General features: G+C 41.7%; 1 protein-coding gene and 1 pseudogene across 1 annotated transcript in view; both read left to right on the plus strand.

The window, feature by feature from the left end:
- LOC139729551 (protein RCC2 homolog) overlaps positions 1–19,592 on the plus strand; it is a gene marked incomplete at its 3' end in the record, with an annotated part of 35,313 nt that extends 15,721 nt beyond the window's left edge. The window contains exons 3-10 of the mRNA XM_071640476.1: positions 349–492; positions 7,076–7,207; positions 10,938–11,026; positions 13,070–13,184; positions 14,591–14,754; positions 16,085–16,275; positions 17,851–17,955; positions 19,352–19,592. Of these exons, the coding sequence (XP_071496577.1) occupies positions 349–492; positions 7,076–7,207; positions 10,938–11,026; positions 13,070–13,184; positions 14,591–14,754; positions 16,085–16,275; positions 17,851–17,955; positions 19,352–19,592 (1,181 nt within the window). The remainder of the gene's footprint in view (positions 1–348; positions 493–7,075; positions 7,208–10,937; positions 11,027–13,069; positions 13,185–14,590; positions 14,755–16,084; positions 16,276–17,850; positions 17,956–19,351) is intronic.
- Positions 794–2,042, plus strand: LOC139729549 (uncharacterized; annotated as a pseudogene).
- Positions 19,593–19,597: the final 5 nt, after the last annotated feature.

Consider the following 19,597-nt stretch of genomic DNA (forward strand, 5'->3'; position numbering starts at 1 on the left):
AGATTTCATAAATCTTATAAATTAAGTTGCCAATATAAGAATCAGGTGTAAATTTAACAATCGAGAGGCTTTCAAAACTTCTGCAACAGAATCAAGCAATGTTTATGAACAAAAAAAGGTTCAAATAAAATAAAAATACTGTACTCTAAATTGTGAAATGATTGTAATGAGTTATTGATGTAAAATAGTGCCATTTCTGGGACTTACACAAAGAATTTTGATAGAGTTAGAAAAAAAAAATGTTGTTTATGCTTTAATAATGAAGAAGTGTGAGTGAAACTGGTGTATGGTGATGTGATTCCTCCGTTCATACAATTGTACCTCTGATTGGTCGATTGCCTCCCACAGACAAGCCGGTCATTGGTGGGCGGAACCTGTGGGGACCCCACCAGCTGTCGGCCCTCCAGGGCATCAGGGTGCGTAATGTGTTCTCCGGACCCAGCTCCTGTCACAGTGTCATTATTACAGAGGAGGGCAAAGCCATGACATGGGGTAAGACACGCCCCCCTTGTTGCCCCTCCTTCTCTATCCATTGTTTGGATGGATTGTTTTGTTTATGTTATTCCTTTCTGCTCATGTTCAGTATGTGTTGTATTCTACTTCGTACAGCCTAATTTATTCGGAATCATGTCTGGGTTGTACACCTGTCACCGATCAGAGAACGCCACACATTCAAAGTATTGTGTCCTTATTCAGATGCAAATGAGTACCTGTTCATGTACTGTGTATAAGTAGCCTGCTCACATCCGTACACGTCAGTGTACATTTTGTGGCCGACCAGAAGAACTTTGAGATGGAAGACCTGCAAGGCGATATTGAGCGGCTGCTCAACGAACCGTGCTCCCCAATACCGAGCGACATGCAGCTGGTGAACGAGAACTCAGGAGGCAAGCTGAGAGGTCCCAAGGGCCGGAGCAAGAAGACGCGCCCACAGGCAGGGGCGCATCCCCCCGAAGCATCTGCTGTAACTACAGCGGCAGGCGCTATCCCTGCCCCAACCATTTCAGCAGGCGTGATCCCTGCTGGCTCTCTGGCGGGCGCGATCCCCGCCCAGATGACTGCACCGGCGGCGTTGGGCGCACCCCCCAACGAAGCCTGCTCCGCGTCTCGCTTCTCAGAACTCGCAACTGCCGTTTCCACACTGCAGTCCACGGTCATGTCCTTGCTGGACACCCAAGCCCCTCCAGCACCGCAAGAGCAACCACCCCGTGACGACGACATCGACATGGAAATTGAAGATCTGGTTCAGCAGGACAGCGGGGTTCTCGGCGAGTTCTCTGATATGGTGGATCACCAGAGCGAACCCGTTGGAGCAGCAGTGAGCGACAGGCTCGCTAATATTGTGAACAAACTCATTCGGGTGAAACTGAAAGAATCCACTCTGAAATCTAAGCAGGAGTCATATCCAAGGCCTGCCAACTGCGATGCCGTTTCCACTTGCAGGGTTAACCCAGAAGTATGGCACGTACTAAAAACCGAAACACGAGTGACAGATTCGAAACCACAAAAGGTGCAGTCCCTTTTTTTTGACGGCAACGACGCCCCTTGCGAGAGCAGCGGACGAGCTGCTATCGCAAAATACGCCCCTTTCCTCCCGGGCGTCCAAACTCATTCTCGATGGTATCGCCCTAATCGGAGCAGCAAACGTCGAGCTGAATGCGAAACGCAGGGATTTCATCCGACCCGAATTAAGCCCGGCGTTCCGCCCGCTGTGTTCCGAAGAGATGGCGCAGAAACCATCCACGCTTCTGTTCGGGGACGACCTCCCACAAAAGTGTAAAGAACTTCGCGACACCGAGAAGCTGGGACTGAGTGCTCGCAACACCAGTCTCCCTAAGAGGAGCTTCAGGCAGGCGTATAGGGGCGCCTACCCGAGGAGACACCCCGGGCACGCCGGACGATACGATCCGTACCCGCAACGGAGGAGCGACGTTCCCTCCTCTCCGAGGTTTCCACCCAGGCAGCACCCAAACTTCAGCGGCCGACGGGCGCCGACATATCGCGGCCGTCCAGGCAGAGACAACCCGAGGCCGGACAAGTAACTCGTCCACAGGACGGAGTGAGTAAATTGCCTTCAAAAACTTCGCCTCCCCCGGTCGTGGGAGGTAGGCTGGCTCAATTTGCGGATAGTTGGAAGCTGATTACGTCTGACCAGTGGGTCTTAGACGCTATACAACACCACCATATTGAATTTGACCAATTGCCTTTTCAAAACTTCGTTCCAAACGAAATAAGTTTTTCACCTCGTGAAACTACCATTATCGACCATGAAATTACGAAGCTTCTCAATAAGAACGCTATTGAGCCATGCCTCCACCAAGACGGGGAGTTCGTATCTAATATTTTCATAACGCCTAAAAAAGATGGATCTTTTAGGCCCGTCATTAATCTGAAAGGCCTGAACAAGTTTGTTTCATATCATCATTTCAAAATGGAGACCTTTGAATCGGCACTCCTCCTTGTAGAACCAAATTGTTTTTTCGCGTCTATCGATTTGAAAGATGCGTATTTTAGCATACCGATAGCACCAGAACATAGAAAATTTCTTCGCTTTCATTGGAAGGGCAAACTGTTTCAGTTTCGCGTTTTGCCTTTTGGACTGAGCAGTGCCCCCCGGGTGTTCACAAAAGTACTAAAACCCCCAATAGCTGCCCTCCGCAATTTAGGAGATGTATCATGTAACTACATCGATGACGCCCTATTAATCGCTCGTAGCTATGACGACTGTACGGCGAATGTTAAGAACCGAATCAAACTTTTTGAGTCACTTGGATTCGTCATTAACAAGGAAAAGTCCGTGTGCGAGCCCCGCACTAATGTTGAGTTTCTGGGCTTCATTATAGATTCAGTAACTATGACTATCAGCCTCCCAGAAAGAAGGAGCGACACTATTATCCAAACATGCATTTCTTTGATAAATAAACGGACAACGAAGATACGCTCGCTATCTCGCGCTATTGGGCTCGTCCTTGCAGCGGAAATCGCTGTTCCTTATGGGGCCATTTTTCGGAGGGATCTTGAAATTGAGAAAAATACTGCTTTGCAATGCAATCAAGGCGATTTTGAAGCTATCATTTCCCTGTCAGATAAGGCACGTCATGCCCTCCAGTGGTGGGCTTCAAATTCAAGTAACTCATTTTCGCCTATCATGCGGAACATTGACCTGGAATTCGAGACAGATGCATCTCTCGAAGGCTGGGGCGTCTACTGCCCGACTAACAAGCGCAGCACGCACGGACAATGGAGCTCCGGAGAAAGGAATCTCCACATTAACAATCTCGAATTGCTCGCAGTTCTTTTTGCCCTCCAATCACTATGTTCAAACGAATCTGGCATTAACATTCGTGTTAAATCGGACAATGTTTCAGTAGTGTCGTGCATTAATCACTTCGGGACTTGCCATTCCCCCGAGTTACATAATATCTCGCGCACAATCTGGCTCTGGTGTCTAGACAGAAACATCTGGCTGTCCGCCGTACACATTCCCGGCGTTGAGAATTCAATAGCAGACGGCTACTCGCGCACATTTAATTTGAATACTGAATGGATGCTCGCAGCGCATATTTTCGACTCACTCTCTGAACTATTTTTCACACCAGAGGTAGACTTATTTGCATCGCGCCTGAACTTTCGCATGACTCCCTTTGTTTCTTGGCGTCCTGATCCCGAAGCCATGGCAACCGACGCATTCTGCCTCGATTGGGGGCGCTTTCGCAGCTACATCTTTCCTCCCTTCTGCCTAATGAGTAAAATTCTACGGAAATTGTCTAATGATCAGGCTCAGGCCATCATAGTTTTTCCTTTGTGGAAGACACAAAGTTGGTATCCCAAGCTAATGAGCATGCTAGTAGACCACCCAGTGATTCTGCCTCCCGCTAACCGAATTTTATCTCTCCCTTCCTCCGACAGCCAACATCCGCTATCACATCACCTGACGTTAGCGGCATGTCATGTGTCCGGGAACGCCTACGCATCAGAGGCCTTTCACATGCAGCGTCCGAGATCATCATGCGGTCATGGAGACAGTCAACTCAGAGGTGCTATAACTCGGCATACAGGAGATGGCGCCGTTTCTGTTGTACGTGGAAAAGCGATCCACTTTGCTCGGATGTAAGCATCGTTCTTAATTTTCTGGCGGAGGAGTTTCACGCTGGCGCAGCATACAGCACTCTGAATAGTTTACGCAGCTCATTATCTTCGTTTCTGCTCCCGTGTGACGGCCATCCAGTCGGATCACACCCACTCGTAACGAGATTCATGAGAGGGGTCTTCAACTCTAGACCACCGCGACCTCGATACAACTCTACCTGGGACGTCGCCGTGGTTTTGAATTACCTTCGCACGCTCAGCCCTAACGACAAGATTTCACTCGAACAGTTGTCTCACAAACTCGTCATGCTCATTGCCCTCGTCTCCAGTCAGAGAGCACATACTATAGCCTACATAGTTCCACATGACTCATCGGTCTCGAGTTCATCAGTCACCTTTTCAGTTAACCACATCACTAAAACTAGCAGGCCCGGGAAACTCGCTACGGCGATACAGTTGTCAGCATACCCAGAGGACGACCGTATCTGCGTTCTCCAAACGTTACGCGAATATCTTCGCAGGACGGCAAGTTTTCGAAGCGGGAATCGGTACCTCATTCTCTCTGTCAATCGCCCTCATCGTAACGTTTCCCCCCAAACGATTAGCCGATGGCTTAAAGGCGTCCTCCAGTCAGCCGGTATCGACACAGCTACATATAAAGGGCACAGTACTCGCGCCGCCTCTACGAGTGCCGCTCTAAGAGGCGGGACGGATATAGACACAATACTTTCCACAGCAGGATGGAGCTCTGCTAGAACTTTCGCGAGATTTTATCAGAAGCCTATTGAACTGAAGAAAAAGTCACTTGATATTTCATCTCTCGAGTAAGAGTCATGTTATTTTTTGCCTTTCTCAATCTCATGAGTCATAAGACGGGCAATGGAGCCCCTGCATGAATAAAGTTTGATCATGCCCGAACAAAATAATTACTCTGCTTGCTGAGTCTCATTCAACCATCGTCTTTGAAATCCCAGACATGATTCCGAATAAATTAGGCTGTACGAAGTAGAATTGATAGATTAAACGAGATTTAAATGAAATTTAACATTGAAGTTTAATCATAATTCTACGAAGTACTAAGCCTAATATGAGGAATCATGTCCCCACCCGATAATACGGTTCATCCCGTCTCCTGACGTGAATGAGTGCTAAGTAATCCATGAATTGCACTGAGTTGTGATTGTGAGAATGAATTTCTTGCCCGCCCCTTCTTACTGTGGTTGAATGAGTCTGACTTTAAATACTGACGTGTACGGATGTGAGCAGGCTACTTATACACAGTACATGAACAGGTACTCATTTGCATCTGAATAAGGACACAATACTTTGAATGTGTGGCGTTCTCTGATCGGTGACAGGTGTACAACCCAGACATGATTCCTCATATTAGGCTTAGTACTTCGTAGAATTATGATTAAACTTCAATGTTAAATTTCATTTAAATCTCGTTTAATCTATCAATTATCTGCAAAGTGTGCCACCTGTTATTCTACAACAGACTTTCCAGTATGTGTGGATATATGTGTGTTTGTGGATGTGTGTGGATGCAGCAGTGTGGATGTGTGTGCATGTGTCTTAAAGTGTGTGTGTTGCTTGTTTATTGTGTGTGTAAGTGTGTGTTTGGTCATTTGTGTATTTTTGTGTATAGTTGGAAGAGATACAATGTACAATGTAGGTGGGTAGGGAAAGGGAGATAATGGTGTATTTCTACTGTTTGCACATTATGCGTGTATAGCTCAATGAGTGAGAACAGTAATATTTCTATTGCAACCAAGAACAAGTCCTCTACCGTCAAACACTGTGCAAGCGAAAAATCCACTTGATATACCCCCAAAGAGGGAAAATAATTCCAATGGAGACTGGTACAGTGCGATGATCTCGTAATCTCTGTGATTAAAGTATATCAAAGTTTTCCCTTTGATCTCCATGGCTTTGCTGCACAGAATTGCCTAATTGAGTGGTACATCCATTTCATATCATTACTGTGCAAAGTTTTGATGGGTTTAATGAATCTAAATGATGATGAAGCTGTGCTGTTGAAAGTATGTTTTGCTGCCAAAGGACTGCAAATTCACACTTAAAGATTAGATGATCTCCAAGTAAGGGTACATGCATGCTGGTACTCAAATATGTACAGGAATACCCCACCCCAAACTGTCATGTTCATACACATGTTCTACAGTCTGATTAGAAACCTAATGAAATTCCTAGTAAGTTGTGTATGAACATAACTTTGTCAGGCTTAGAATTACCTGACAAAAACTTAAAAATGTAAACTGTGAGGGTATCTTCAAGAGATAAACTCTTCATGTTTTATGTGCTGTTTGTATGCATTAAACATGCATTCTGCTGGTATTACAGTACAGGTATTGTATGTGACTCTTGAGTTATACCAGGACATGCTGTGTCACAAAATCAATAATCCTGACAATTTGGCGAGGCACATATTGTTTCATGCAGTTCTCAGTGTTTTGGAGTTGATGTGATCTATTTTTATGATTGTGTATGCATTTGAAGAAAAGAAACGTTAGGGGCATGGTAGATGTACAAAGAATGACAGCTGTGTTATGTATGTACAGTGTATTCCTTGAAAGGCCTTCAAACTTTTAAGGTAATGAACATTTTGTCCCAGTTGGGAATATACCTCCATTTGTATCATTGATGCATATCATGCTTTTTCTGCAATTTTTCTGTTGGGGGGTCATCCTCGCAAGTCTGTGGAATGGCTTTTTTGATTTAGCTAAAATACGTGGTATGGTCTGTTGATTTTTGTAATATAATCAAATTGAAAAAAAAACAACAACAACAAGATAATCATGAAGCTCATTTCTTGCTGATTGTGAAGTAACTTTGAGATATTGCAATACCTTCAAAAATATTCAAGTGTTTGCAGCTGAGAAAAAGGCGAGTTTCTTGTTATGATACAGTCACGAGGCGAGGAGGGACAGCAATAAAATCTTCTTCTGGTTATTGTTTCTGTCATAAGGTCGTAACGACAAAGAGCAGCTGGGCCACGGGGACGACGTTCGCCGGGACTCGCCCACTCTGGTGGAGGGGTTAAAGGACCATCACATCGTCAATGCTGCCACGGGCCGCAACCACACCCTGTGTCTCACAGGTAAGCTCTAAGAGAGCACCCTTCCGAGTTTGTAATGCTCCGTTTGTACAAGGCGGAAATCCCATTCTAAAACTGCCCCAAAGCATCTCCAAAACGAAATTGTAGTCTGCCTACGCTGACCTGCAAAGGCAAGGGCGACTTAATAGTGTGATTTATTTCCTGAAGCACTTTGATATTAGGGATGGTTTCAGAGGCGGTCAGAGCCATTTTTGGTGGCAATCTGGCTGACATGCTTCCTAGAAAGTGGAGTGAGGGCGCTATACAATGTAGGTACAGTCTTGATTCCTATGGTAGGGATTACATGTTGTCACTAAATCACTTGAACCCTTTCTGTGCCCAGTCATTGAGCTCCACTCACCATTTTTTTTTGTGTTTTTTTTCATCAGCATTCTGTTATCCATCCAAACGTGACCTAGTTTTAGTAGATATTCTAGCAAGCCGACTCTTGTGGAGCAATGTGCATCAGTCCAACAGGGAGACAATAGTGACATATAGTAAGGATTAGGGGGATTAGGTGATCCCTATTCATTGACAATTAGTCTCCAGACATCTGTATCAATCAGGAAAGAATGCAATGCTTGGTTTCTTTGCTCAATAAGCAGGGTTTTTTTCCCTTTTTTTTCATTCCACTAGTCCTTTGTGAAGAAAATGTACAAACACTTCTGTAGAGTAAAACACAATAAATGATTTTTTCTTCCATGTAATCTTTTTCCTTTTCATACTTTGTGACCACATAGTAGATTGTTGCTAAATAATTAATGCATATGTGTCCTATAATGTCAATTTATGATTTTTATGTATCTGTCCATTACTATTCTTTGGCTTGGTCATTTGAATTTTCATAAAGCAAGAGAAAAAAATGAAAAAGATTCACTGTAGCTTCTCATCCCATTTCATATAATTTCCAAACTACAGAAGACAGGATATTTGCACAGTGGGGTGCAAATGGGTCTCATGTATTTCATATTTTACTTGTGTTTAGATAGCTGTTTGCAACACGCACATATGTGCATGAGACTTAAGTAGCTGGAAAATTGCACTGTGTGAAAATTTCATAATAGAATGTCTGGTGTAATAAAGTTTCACTGGTCACCATCCTGTTTCGATGCTAATATTGACAAGAGCCTTGCGTTTGTATACCAGGAAAGCATTCGATGAATACAGTCAATACGGGGATGTGAGCATGCGTAGGAATATTCATGTCTGGTACATAAAATATGAACGTCTGACATTCATCACCACAACATGGTATTCGTTTTTTCCTGGCGCAGTAAAAGCTTCTGTTGCAGGCACTGTGCCGCATTGTCATAGCCCTGTGATAGATTAAGTAGATGTACCACAATCCCTCATACAAGACCATAATGCCAACACTAAATAATTTTTTGTCAGGAAAAGTGGAAACCCTCTACTGAAAGCATTCCATAATCATGATACTATGAGAATCTAAAGGACGTTCTTATTGCAAAACCTAATCACCGGCATACATGTAGATTGCAAGTTTTTTTTCTTCCCTGTCAACAGCACTAGCCTGATGCTGTGTGCCCATTGTGAAAATTTCGTGGAAACTTTGGAGGGTTAGTCAAAACATCAAGAAATGATCTAAGAATGTAAGCAAGGTTCAAAGTGCAACATTGGGAACGTGTTTAATCATGACCTTCGGCTGGCCTTTCTGATCTGTGGACCCCTTATAGATGCTACTCTCCAGAGCTAATATTTGATTTGTGTGCGAGGAATTCTGCAAGCAGCATTTAGTTGAGCATGATACATTCTTTTCTTTCTTTCTTTCTTTTTTTGTGGTTGTTGCTAATTTAAGAAGCGAGGGGAGAAACTTCACTTTAAACGAGCTGTCACAAATTCCTGTCAAATCTCATTTGAGTTTCAGTGGAAAAACGTCATCGAGAACATAATGTGTTGAAAAAGTAGATCAGAGAGCCCTGGTAATGAATCTTTGTATGTTTCCAGGAATTTGCCGTAACTTCATCCCTCATTGCTGGCAACTGCTGTGAAAGTGGATATTTCATTCCAGTAATTTCTCACTCTTAGCCAGTTTCAGTAAACTTGCATTAAACTTGGCAAGTTAGAGTATTTGTTAGCAGTATGTCTTTAAATGTTTAATAGGAAATTAGAAAGAACAAATTAAGATTATTATAAAGCGAACCAAATGGAGGGTAGTGAGGTAATAACATCACCTCCTCATTTTGGCAAATTTGATTTTGTCTGAAATCCCTCATCTTCTGAAAGCGGGGAAATCTAAAATTCTGTAATTTATGTTTTTGTGTGTCTAATGTACATTTACCATCACCTTCAGTGTTTCCTTGTTCTTTTTTTTTAAGATGCAGGCTCACCTATTGTTTGTATTTCAAAAGTACAGATCACATCCTAACAACTAGGAAAAAAATTGTAACGCCTCACTCAAAGTGGTATTATTTTCAGGCAAAAATGATTTCCATTTATACAGGATAAAGGATAACATGGATAAAGACAGAAATATGTATGGTTGGCAGATCATATGACAAGAAATTAGGTTAAAAATGGAATTTGACATGTTTTTCATGCCCATGGCAGGATTCAAAATATTCAGTTCAGTACACTGAGAATTCTCATGAATTGTAATTATCACGGCATGATTCAAAGTGTTTTTGAGGTGTTTACGCACAATAGAATTCCCACGTGTCATCATTTCACATCGTAGGTGGCGGGATACAGCAGCAGTGATGTGAATCTGAGGCGACAGTCGGAATTTCATTTCATCCTTTTTTTATGTCAGTTTGCATGTTGCAACGAGTGACATTCCTTTGTGGAGACAAACTTATAATAGCACTATTGAAAATAAAAAACAACATCTTTGATTGCTATTTCACTTTTTCTTAGTTCCTGTTTGTGATTGTCTTCTATGTAAGGAAATATATATATTTTGTATATATATTTTGTTCTTTTCCTTTTCTGTAATTTTTTTTCTGTAGTATACAGTACAAATTTCTTCTGATATTTTTTTACTTGTCATACATTGTGGTTTTAACAGTGTCAGTCCAGCCCCAGCTCAGTTTTCTACTGTTGCATATTTTTTAAATCAATCTCGGTACTTTAATAGTCTGTCTCAGTTTGTATTTAACCCGTCTCTCCTGTTTATCTTACTCCTCTTTAGTCGGATTATTTCCTCCCCAACTATTTTCCCCTCTTCCCATATTCTCCCTTCATTTGTCTTTTTCTCTGTCTTCTCTGATCTATTCTCATCTCTATTTCTATATCCTCTCTTTGTTGTCTAGTTCTCATTTGTGTTCATCTACTGCTATGTACAGGGGAAACATCTTATAACGAGGGCTGTCAATTTTACCTCGCTGTAACCAGTACCTTCTCTCAAACTTTAATACAAGAGACCAGTTAAATAGGGTGATAGAAAATAAGAACCACCAAATTCACCTTGTTAAAAAGTGGTACCTCACTATAAGGGAGCTTGTTATAACAAAATCTCCCTGTACTGATATCTCTACTTCTTTTCATCTTCTTCCCCCCCCCCCCCCCATTTCTGCCTCCTCCTTTTTCCTACCCTGTTCCTAATCCTTATCTAGTGTATTTTACGCATTTTGTATTCCTCTGTCTTTTCCTCGTCATCTGTCCTGTAAAAGTATGCCCCCCTATCTCTCTCTCTCTTTTCCTTGATGAATATTTCCTCTGCCCCACCCAACTTCTGCAAAATCAAATGATTTAATTTGTTTCGTGTTTCCGTCAGACAATGGGACGGTGTTTGCCTTCGGCGACAACAGGATGGGACAGTGCGGGATCGGAATACAGAGTGCGTCTGTCGGAACACCATGCAAGGTGGGGTATACAGTCTGTAGAAATGCGGAACAGAACAAAAGATTATCACATTTCTGTGTGCCAGCATATAATTTGTGGTCATTTCTGTGGCTGTTTTTTTTTTTCCCCAATTTGAAAAATTCTGCTGTTCAGATTTTATTGGCAAAAAAGGTGATCCCATAGACACAGCAAATTTTAGTACGTAGTAGCATCCGCCAAAGCAAGACCAGAAGCAGATTCCCCCCCCCAAAAAAAAAAAAAAAAAGAAGAAAGAAAATGATAATGATGATAATAATAATTCACTTGTAGGAAAAGAGATTTGTTAGTTTGTGTCCTCTTTTTATTTTTCTTCACATTTTCTTTTAGTCTACCTCAAAGAAAGATCTATGTGGTGTAAAACAAAGAGCCTTGACTTTTTTTTTTGAGGGGCTTATGACATACAATGTATTGTGCCAAAGAAAATCCCAGATCCTGATTTTGAGTTAGAGCAGAGACAAAGTTCACTTCTTGTTGGATCACAGCTTTCTGAATTTAATGTACCAAAATAGCAAGTCTGCAAACCAAAGTTTATTGAACTGCCATTGATATTTAGAGCAGGAGTATTTATTGATTTTAAGTTGCAACATGAGAACAAAGAACTCCTCCTCAAAAAAGAACCTACCATGTTGTCTGCATTCCAAAGCCAGGTGCCCAGGGTGTAGATTTCTTCTTGCACCTGTGACAAACTCCCAAAATAGACAAACATTGCACCAAACAAAAGATGCAGATTTCATCATACTTTCTTTACAAACAAAAATCATTTTTTCCCCTCCCTCACCACCTGTTCTTCATACAAAGACAATGTTGAGGTAAACAATTATACTTGTGATGCTGTCACAAAGAAATCATGTCCAAATATAAGAAAAAAAAGACAACAACCACAGACTCTTTTTAACATGCAGGTGTTGTGATGACTTTCTCTTCTAGCCTGTCAATCAAACACAAACTGTTTCGAAATTAACATTTTTGTTTACGAAATAGTTGGTTTGTATCAAAGTTTTGTTACACCAGAGAGAGAGAGAGAGAGAAAAAGTGAAAACAAAAATAAGAATCACCAACATTCTTACCAAATAGAAGTTGATGTGCAGATTTCCTTCCATTTGGTTTCATGAAAAGCTTTAATAGCTGTTGATCTTTTCCTGTTAGCTATTACTAATCTGTTTTGGAATCATAAGCTCAGCAAATCGTGAACCATATTCAAATAGGGTAAGGGTAAAACAAATGATATTGAACATCTCTGAGAAGATAAAGACATGTTGAATAGGCCTACATTTCTCCTAGAAAACAATGGCATCTTAGCAAAACAACATTAACAAATCATAACATGAAATGGAGCTAGCTTGGCTATAAAATTAAACTTAGATATGCATAGTATGAATAGTATAGTTACGTTCACACGCAGTTGCCAAACTTGATGTTTAGATCGAAAACTTGACTGTTGATGATTAGCTCCACTCCTGAATTCATGATGCGAGTTCACACGTGCACCTAAACTTTAAGATGCAACGTATGAGCGAATCCCACTCAATGATTGTACTGGAAGTGCAGAGTCTTGACTATGGTCACCTTTACATGCCCATGATACAAAATGGCGCAGCTGGAGGTTGACCCGTAAGCGAACGAGAAGCGAGGTTCACGCTAACTCACAAGCTTGTTGATTATTGTGTCCACACAGAGCGAAATTACAAGTGGGATTCCCCCCCCCCCCCCCCCCTTGGCTCGTGGATAGAGCGTAAATCCTATTTAATGGACGTCTTGTGGTTCTAATCATCGACTAAACTTTGATTGCTAACTTTCGAGTGCCTCCACTCAGCACTAAACTACAAGCTAATCATCTAGAGTTAAATTTTTAACCTAAACTTATAGTTTAGGAACAGCGTGTGAATATAACTAATGACTAGTTGGACTTGTTTGATGGAATATTTGGTGAGTGTCTGTTTGAATGGCTACAGTTTCTGTTTTGTTGTTTGTGCCCCCAAATCTGATCAATTCTCTGTCCCGCTTTTTTTTCTTCATTCCCATCAGCCCAACTACCACGGTTCACCCATCGTCAAGGTGGCATGCGGGGCCGACTTCAGCATCATTCTCGACTGCAAGGGCGTGCTGCACTCCTTCGGCAGTCAGGAGTACAGCCAATTAGGTACCGGTATGGTCTCTCACACAAACACTGCTATATCTTTTCCTCTCACCCTTCAAAGATTTAGCAAGGTCAAAGGTCAGCCCATGTGTTCACAGATATAGAAAGAGGAACTCTGGCAAAAATATATACAATTTTTTTTTTTTTTTTTAAAAGCTGAACAAAGTGATTGCAAAAACACAGAAATCCTCATGCTGTGTTCATGTTTTCTGAGTAAACTCACTGATTTGCATTTGTGTGTGTGTGTGTGTGTGTGTGTGTTAGGTTATTTGGTGCCAGAAACAACATAAAAGCAAATATATTGGACTGCGGAGAGTAATTTGGGGGTTTACAGCGCATCTTCCATCTACATTAAGCATTTTTTAATTCATTTGAGAAACATTTTAAGATTTAAGCCATGAGAAGACAAGGCAAATCCTTGTTTCTGAGCATTTTCTATGCATCTACAAATTTTTCATTCCTCGGGAGTGAATACCTGTATACAAATGTGCTGACTTTAGTCCGAACTGAACCTTTGATATGCATGCAATAATCCTGTAGAAATCAGTAAGATATCAGAGTGTCTGAAATTCAAAAATCCATGGCTGGTATAGGCTGCTGTGAATACTCCAGCCTTTAATAGTTTCTTGATGGCTTTTACGGCCATTTGTTGCATGCATTAGGTGTATCAAAATTAATGGGTAAGTGTATCACATGAAATAACAGCTCACATGGTTTTACTAATTTGCTTTCTTTTCTTGCTAACACATGCAGCTTAAATACTTACTTGCAAGGGGTAATCATGAATACTTTCACTCACAGAAGTCACAGAATTTCCCTCCATTCAGTTGGTTAATTATCATGATAACCTGCTTGACTGCTTTCTGTTATCTAATCAGATATGAGACTCAGTGATATAAACATGATAGTCTTCCGCCTTTGTCAAGCAAATTTGTTTTCTTGGTCAATTACTGTGTACACCCTATATTTCATGAGCGTGTTTTGTGAGAGAGTTTGGTGCTATTCGCGAATTCAGAAACGCGCAAAACTATAAGCTGTGATGCCGACATGAATTTGACATGCACGCATATACCGTGTACATTTCTCTGTACAGTCCTGCACTCCACGGTTGCGAATTGAACCACTCTGAAATTATCTGGAAGTCCCAATTCGCGAAAAATTAGACTCTCTAAATGTATGGCATATACAGTAATCAATTTAATTAGTTTTCATTGCCTTCATTTATTTCCTTATCGATTTATTTGAGTATCCACCTTGTTTAAAGATATTATAAACGGGAGTTATTTGTTTTTGTATCATGGAAATGTTCATTCAGCAAAACTGTAATAGTGCATGAAATATTGAGAGTTGAAGTTTAACTGCTGCAGTAACGAGTGTTCAATTTTCTGGCCGTGTTGTCCCATGTCCAGGGCACAACACAAACGGTCAGTACAGCGTGAGCGCCAGCAAGCTGTCATCAGAATGCGTGTCCACACCAAAGCGCATCCAGTGCTTCATCGAGAAGGGCCGCGAGGGTCTGAAATACCTCCAAGGCACTGTCGTCAAGGACATCGCGTGCGGAAACAACCATTCCGTGAGTCAATTTCACAAAGAAAATGATTTTTGTTAATAATGGGCAGGGTGGCCTGTATGAAAAAAAAAAAGTGTGAAAATGCAAACTTTGTGATCTTTATGTTCAGGTGACTACTGAACCAGGTTTGGCAGATTTTCGTTCTGAAGAGCAGATACACTAATTTCCATCAACTGCCCAGACACAATAAGTAGGAGAAGAAATATGCGTCATGAGGTATTATAAAAACAGAAGCTTCCAAAGTGGGTGGGGAGGGGGAATGACAAACTCTCATGAAATTGAGATAGTAATGGTATAGCATCAATAGTCCATGCAAATGTGGAAGATTGTTTTGTGTACTAAGGCATGTTTTTTGAATACTTGTAGAAGAGGAGATTTATTGTCTGTCTTCTTTATGAGGGAAGATTGAGCAAGAAAGCATGCAATACACCACAGAAACAAGTTGGGAAGTTGCAGCTTTGCTTCTGTGCATTTTCATTTTCTGCAACACATATTTTTTTGACCATCACAGAGCATATTGAACTGAAAAGAAGTCTTCTGTGCTCCAATGCCAATTTTTTCTTTCCTTTTTTTTTTTGCCAGAGTCACAGTGTGACCTTGTTTCCCTCCTACCTGCATCCACTATTTCTGTTTTTCCTGAGTGATCTTTACATCATTCAGCTAGAGTGTGTCCTGTGTATTCCGATCAAATTCACAACATGATGAGTGTGCTGTTGGGGCGATGACAAAATCTTGAAATATCCTGTAGATATTCGTGATCTAGAGCCACAATAGAGTCTCAGGACTTACAAGTAGTGTTTGCAGCTGCGGCGTTGGACGCCATGCGGTAACCTTGCTTTGTTCGCCGAGCCACAGACCTTTCTGTGTGATGAATCTGTTCAGTGAACGTGTCTGAACTGATGTCCTTCAATGTTATGTTCCCTCAAAGAACAGGACAGGAGAGTACAATGGACATGGCTTATGTGTGTAGGATTTGTGTAGCAAATATATCTTTAAAACTAATGCTCCTTTTGTTCACCTTCTTCCCCTACCCCCCCCCCCCCCCCCCCAAAAAAAAAAAAGAAAAAAAAAAAGATTAAAAAAAAAAAAAATACAGAGACCATGAGGCTAAAGTAGAATTGTATGGTATTTGTATTCATGTGAAATTTTTTTCAAGTAATTAAGCAAATGTGTTCTTTCTCATTTTTATGCCCCCCCCCCCCCCAATAGAAAAAGTTACACTGGATATGCTTTGTATTGTGGATTTATCAAGTGAATACACTGTAACTAATGCTCTGTGTCACCTTTTTCTCTTAAATGCAAATGGTCACCTTCAAAAAACATGAAAACTTAGATTGCCATGGACATGCAGAAGAGAGTATTCACGTGGGGCTTCGGTGGATACGGTCGCCTTGGCCACCAGAAACCCGACGACGAGCCCGTCCCGCGGAGCGTGAAGCTGTTTGAGATGCCCATGAAGGGGGCCCAGACGATTGAGGCGGGGTCCAGCTACTGTATGGCTGTCACAGAGCAAGGTACAAAAGAGTGGTGGAACAATCCTGACTTTGTTTGTGTGTGCCCGTATGATTGTACATTCAAATCTACCTTAGTAGGCCACCTGTCTGTAGTGGCCACCTGTCTATGGCAGCCATCTGCTGTATATGGCCACTGAAAAAAAAAAAAAAATCCTCAAGAGAGAAAAGCCATGTTAAAGATCCTGTCTGTAGCAGTATCTATAGTGGCCACTTGTCTATAGTGGTCAGCTGTTTATAGCAGCCACCTGCCATATGTGGCCCCCCCCCCCCCAAAAAAAAAAAAAAAAAAAATATATCCTGAAGGGAGAAAAGCCATGTTAAAGACCCTGTCTGCAGTGGCCTTCTATCTGTAACAGCTACCTGTCTATAGTGGCCACCTGTCTATAACAACTACCTGTCTTTATAGTGGCCACCTGTGTAACAGCTACCTGTCTAGAGTGGCCACCTGTCTGTAGTGGCCACCTGTCTCCAGCAGCCACCTGTATACAGCGGCTGCCTGCTATGTGTGGCTACTAAAAAATCCTCAAGAGAGAAACGCCAGGTTAAAGACCCTGTCTATAGCAGCCACCTGTCTATAGCGGCCACCTTATCTCGCTTGGGTGGCCACTATCTACAGGTTTGACTGTATTTCTATCTTAAATGTTTGTTGTTAGAATGCACAGTCTTGTGGTTTGCGTACTGTGGAGGAATGTCTAATTGAAGAATACTTAATGATAATGGGAAGGGTGCAGGTATCGAACCCTGACTTAGATGTTTTGAATGCTTCACTTTTTCACACTCTGCCTCAATGTTCTTTCTGCATGTGTTGATTATTCCCAGTCTGTCTGTCAGTCTCTATCTTTCTCCCTAAGTGTTCTTTAGAATTCCTCAGTATCTTGGTTATTTTAGGTGCTTCTTCATACACCTGTCCCTCTCACTAAGTAATTTTCCTTATTATTGTTCAGCTGATTTTCTGTGTATCTACAATGTATATATCTTAGATGGAGACTGTATGTTTTTCTGGGTTTTTCACCTCTTTCAGAGGCCGTACATCTTATGTTCTCCTGGTTGATTTTGCAGGAGGCTCACTGAAAACTTGAATATTTCTTGAGGTCATGGCAACAGCAACAAAAAACTTCCCTGATTTGAAATTATCTTTGTCCATTGAGATGCATGTACATGTGTATCACACAAGTATCACCCTGATTGCTTCTGGAATCACTTTGATTTCGATGTGCGAATTTTGGCATCCCTGTTTTACTCATACATTCATTGATTCACTTGTTTGTACTGTAAAAGCTTTTATTTTGTGAGAGTTTTCTTGTAATTTTCACGAATTTTGCGAATCGCTGTTGGGCTGCGAATTTAACAACACACAAAAACATTGCAAACAGACAGGCATTAGTGCAATAATGTCTTAATGGCCTCAGTGACAAATCACGAAAAAAACACGTCACAAAAATGTTTGTGACCGCCTCATCTGCAAAAATGTCTGCACACAAAAATAGCAGCTTTTGCGGTATATGAATGTATGTGTGCTTTTGCTTATTTGTTCATTATCTATCAATGTTTAATGTATTAATTTATCTATTTTCTCAAATTCTAGGCAGCTGTATTTCTGGGGCCAAGCAAAGACTACCGGTGAGGCCACCATGTACCCCAAGCCAGTCCAAGACCTGAGCGGCTGGAACGTTAGAAGTGTAGGCTGCAGGTACTGTAAAGCAGGAAAATATTTGCGGCGTGAAATTTTTGCAAATTGCCACTAACAATCAATGCATGTAGTGTAGACAAGAACTTTTGCGTACATTTTAATTTCATGAATCTTGGCTCTCGTGAAATTCGCAAAATCAAATTGCAGGCAAAAATTTCTGGTTTTACAGTAAGCTTTTCAAGCCTCTCCCTCCTTCTCTACAGCCAAGATACCAGTCTCATCTTTTGATCCTCAGGGAGACTGCATGTCTTCTCTTTAGGCACGGTCACACTGAGCGAAACTATGTGTAATTCGTTACCCAGTATTTTGCCTCTTGTAGTTCAGGCAGTGTGGCCGCAAACTTCTAGAGAAGTTACTAACGAAGCTTCCGGCGTGCACTTCTGAAGTTTCTCATTTCTTGCAAAATTGTGCATAGTTTTGTGTAGAGTGACCATGCGTGGCTGAAACTTCAAGAAGTTTGTGACTAGATAATAGATCCATTCACTTTGTTTGAGCACATTGCGCATTCCTTTGCATGGTGTAGCAAAAAAAGCTACTTAAAACTGCTTATCCAATAGTGGTGAGCCAATGGAGTCAAAAGTCAAAAGGGGGCCTGGCTTTCGATCTTAGCAGAATCTTTGTCAGAGGCAAAATGACAAACAGGCAAGGAAAGCAATCCCATATATAAGGACTACACACAACATTTGCCTATGACAAAAATTCTGCTAGGATGGAAAGCTCAGGCTCCTTTTGACTCCCATTTCCTTTGCATGCTGTTACATGTATGCATTTTTTTATATTCGGGGGTGGGGGGGACTTTATTGAGACCCTAACTGATGGTAGTTTTGCGTCACTGAAACTGTACATACATATAGTTTTGTTAGTAGTGTGACTGCATGCTCAAACTTCAAGAAGTTATTGGGAAGCAAACTATGTGTACTTTCGCATAGTGTAACCGTGGCCAGAAATTTATGACAAATGTTAAAAGTTGGTACTATTCATGGGTATGCAGTATGGAAGCAGAGTGGGGAAAGTGACACTTACTGATATTCAACTCAAAAGAGCCAGATGTAAGTGAAAAAGGTACGTAATACTTTTTTTGTTGTAATGACATAATGAATAAATCTAATGTAGGCAGTTTGGAATAGTGATAAATTAATTTTTTTATTGTCATTTTCTCTTCAAGCACTAATAAGCAGGTGAGGTTTTGATGAGTAGAGTTGTATTTTCCAAGGAAGTCTTTGAGTCCTAGTAGTTAGAACTCTCACACATGATAGACATATTTTTGCCTGTATGTTTGTACAAGTGTAGACACCATTTGTAATGAGTGCCGTGATATATCCACAGTCCCATTTTGATTTGATGTGGGCCGTGTAGTAACAGCCATCTCTCTTCTCTCCCCCACCCCACACCACAGTAATCATTCCATAGTCGTGGCTGCGGATGACTGCGTCATCAGCTGGGGCCCATCGCCGACGTACGGTGAGCTCGCTTACGGCGAGGCCGACTCCAAGTCCTCGACGGTGCCCAAGAAAGCCCGCCCTCTGGAGAACGTCTACATCCACCACCTGACGTGCGGCATGGGCCACTCGCTCTTCATCGCCCGCGACGACACGGAGGAGGACAAGGAAATCCTCAACAAGATTCCGGTCTTCACCCCTGG

Source organism: Diadema antillarum, unplaced genomic scaffold, assembly GCF_040938485.1.
Source record: "Diadema antillarum isolate AM-2024a unplaced genomic scaffold, OU_Dant_1.0 seq00000245_RagTag, whole genome shotgun sequence".
Lineage (NCBI taxonomy): Eukaryota > Metazoa > Echinodermata > Echinoidea > Diadematoida > Diadematidae > Diadema > Diadema antillarum.